The sequence below is a fragment of the Mus caroli genome, chromosome 2 (genome assembly GCF_900094665.2).
Source record: "Mus caroli chromosome 2, CAROLI_EIJ_v1.1, whole genome shotgun sequence".
NCBI lineage: Eukaryota > Metazoa > Chordata > Mammalia > Rodentia > Muridae > Mus > Mus caroli.
In genome coordinates this window covers 20,772,957-20,774,349 of record NC_034571.1, presented here as the reverse complement: position 1 = coordinate 20,774,349, position 1,393 = coordinate 20,772,957, and the positions used below count along the sequence as shown (strand labels likewise).

The following is a 1,393-nucleotide window of genomic DNA, read 5'->3' as shown; positions in this document are numbered from 1 at the left end:
AAAAAAAAAAAAAAAAAAAAAAAAAAAAAAAGAATCCTGTTCAGGCTGGGCAAGTGCCTTTAATCCCAGCACTTGGGAGGCAGAGGCAGGTGGATCTCTGAGTTCCAGGACATGCTGGTCTACAAAGTGAGTTCCAGGACAGCCAGGGCTACACAGAGAGACCCTGTTTCGAAAAAAGAAAAGAAAAGAAAAGAAAAGAGAGAGAAAGAAAGAAAAGAATCCTGTTCAGATGTGGGGGTGGGGATGGTATGTGCCTTTAATCCCATTCCAAGCCAGCCTTTGTCTACAGAGTGAGTTCCAGGAAAGCCAGAGCTGTTATCCAGAGAAACCCTGTCTCAAAAAACAAAAACAATATTACAAACAAACAAACAGGAGTGCTGTTCAGAGCTGGCAGACTAGGCATATTCTCCTGGGGACTATTTTCTGGATGTTAGTTCTCTTCCTGGAGGGGATTGTGCTAATGGTGGGCTAGTAAACCCTATGTGGAAGGATGAGAACTTTTGTAATGGATTTGATTTGAAGATGACCCTGATGTATCCTAGTTGATGCCCATTGTCTTTTTTTTTTCTTCCCCCTCCAGCAGGCAGTTCTGGCCAAACAAGAGACCAAGCAGGATTGCTGCATGAAAACTGAGCTGCTAAGGGAAGGTAAAGGTGAATTTACCAGATGGGGGGGGGGGGCTTTGCTGTATACACCTTTCCCTCTCCCAGCCTTTGCAGTTTCTTGGAATTTATCTAGGGTTACAGTATAATTTTTAATTTCTCCCATTCCTGAACAGACACATGTATATGCATGCATGAGCGTGTGCTCACACAGACAGACAGACAGACACACACACGCACTTCTGTTTTAGATCTGCATGATAGGTTTGTCTCATGCCTTGTTAGTGAGCTTGTCTACACAGTAGTGACTTACTTGTTTTGTAGTGTCAGTCTTATTTATGTTGCTTTCTGTGAGTGGATTCCTGGTTTTAGTTCTGTAGCCAGGATAAAGCACACTAACAAAAAGCATCTTAAGGGAGGAAAGGGTTTAAATTCTAGGTTATTGACTATCATTTTTCAGAAGTCCAAGGCAGGATCTCAAGCAGCTGGTCATTTCATATCTGTGACCAATAGCAGAGAGAAATAAACACCCCTGTCCTGCCTACTTGTTTGCTTTTAGTTGTCTTTCTGTAGTCCAGGGCCCAGTCTGTGGATGGTGCTATGGTGGGCTAGGTTTTCCTATATCAATTAACAATTAAGGGCTGGAGAGATGGCTCAGCGGTTAAGGGCACTGGCTGCTCTTCCAGAGGTCCTGAGTTCAGTTCCCAGCAACCACATAGTGGCTCACGACTATCTGGAATGGGATCCTATGCACTCTTCTGGTGTGCCTGAAGACAGCTACAGTGCACTAA

At 43.9% G+C, this 1,393-nt stretch overlaps 1 protein-coding gene across 9 annotated transcripts in view; it reads left to right on the top strand.

The window, feature by feature from the left end:
- Window positions 1-1,393, top strand: part of Ehmt1 (euchromatic histone lysine methyltransferase 1) — a 134,247-nt gene that overhangs the window by 36,970 nt on the left and 95,884 nt on the right. For 8 of the 9 annotated variants that reach the window (XM_021185975.2, XM_029469706.1, XM_021185967.2 and 5 more), the window contains exon 2: window positions 581-647. In XM_021185975.2, coding sequence (XP_021041634.1) covers window positions 581-647 — 67 coding nt within the window. The remainder of the gene's footprint in view (window positions 1-580; window positions 648-1,393) is intronic. The other variant, XM_029469690.1, reaches the window with a different exon arrangement.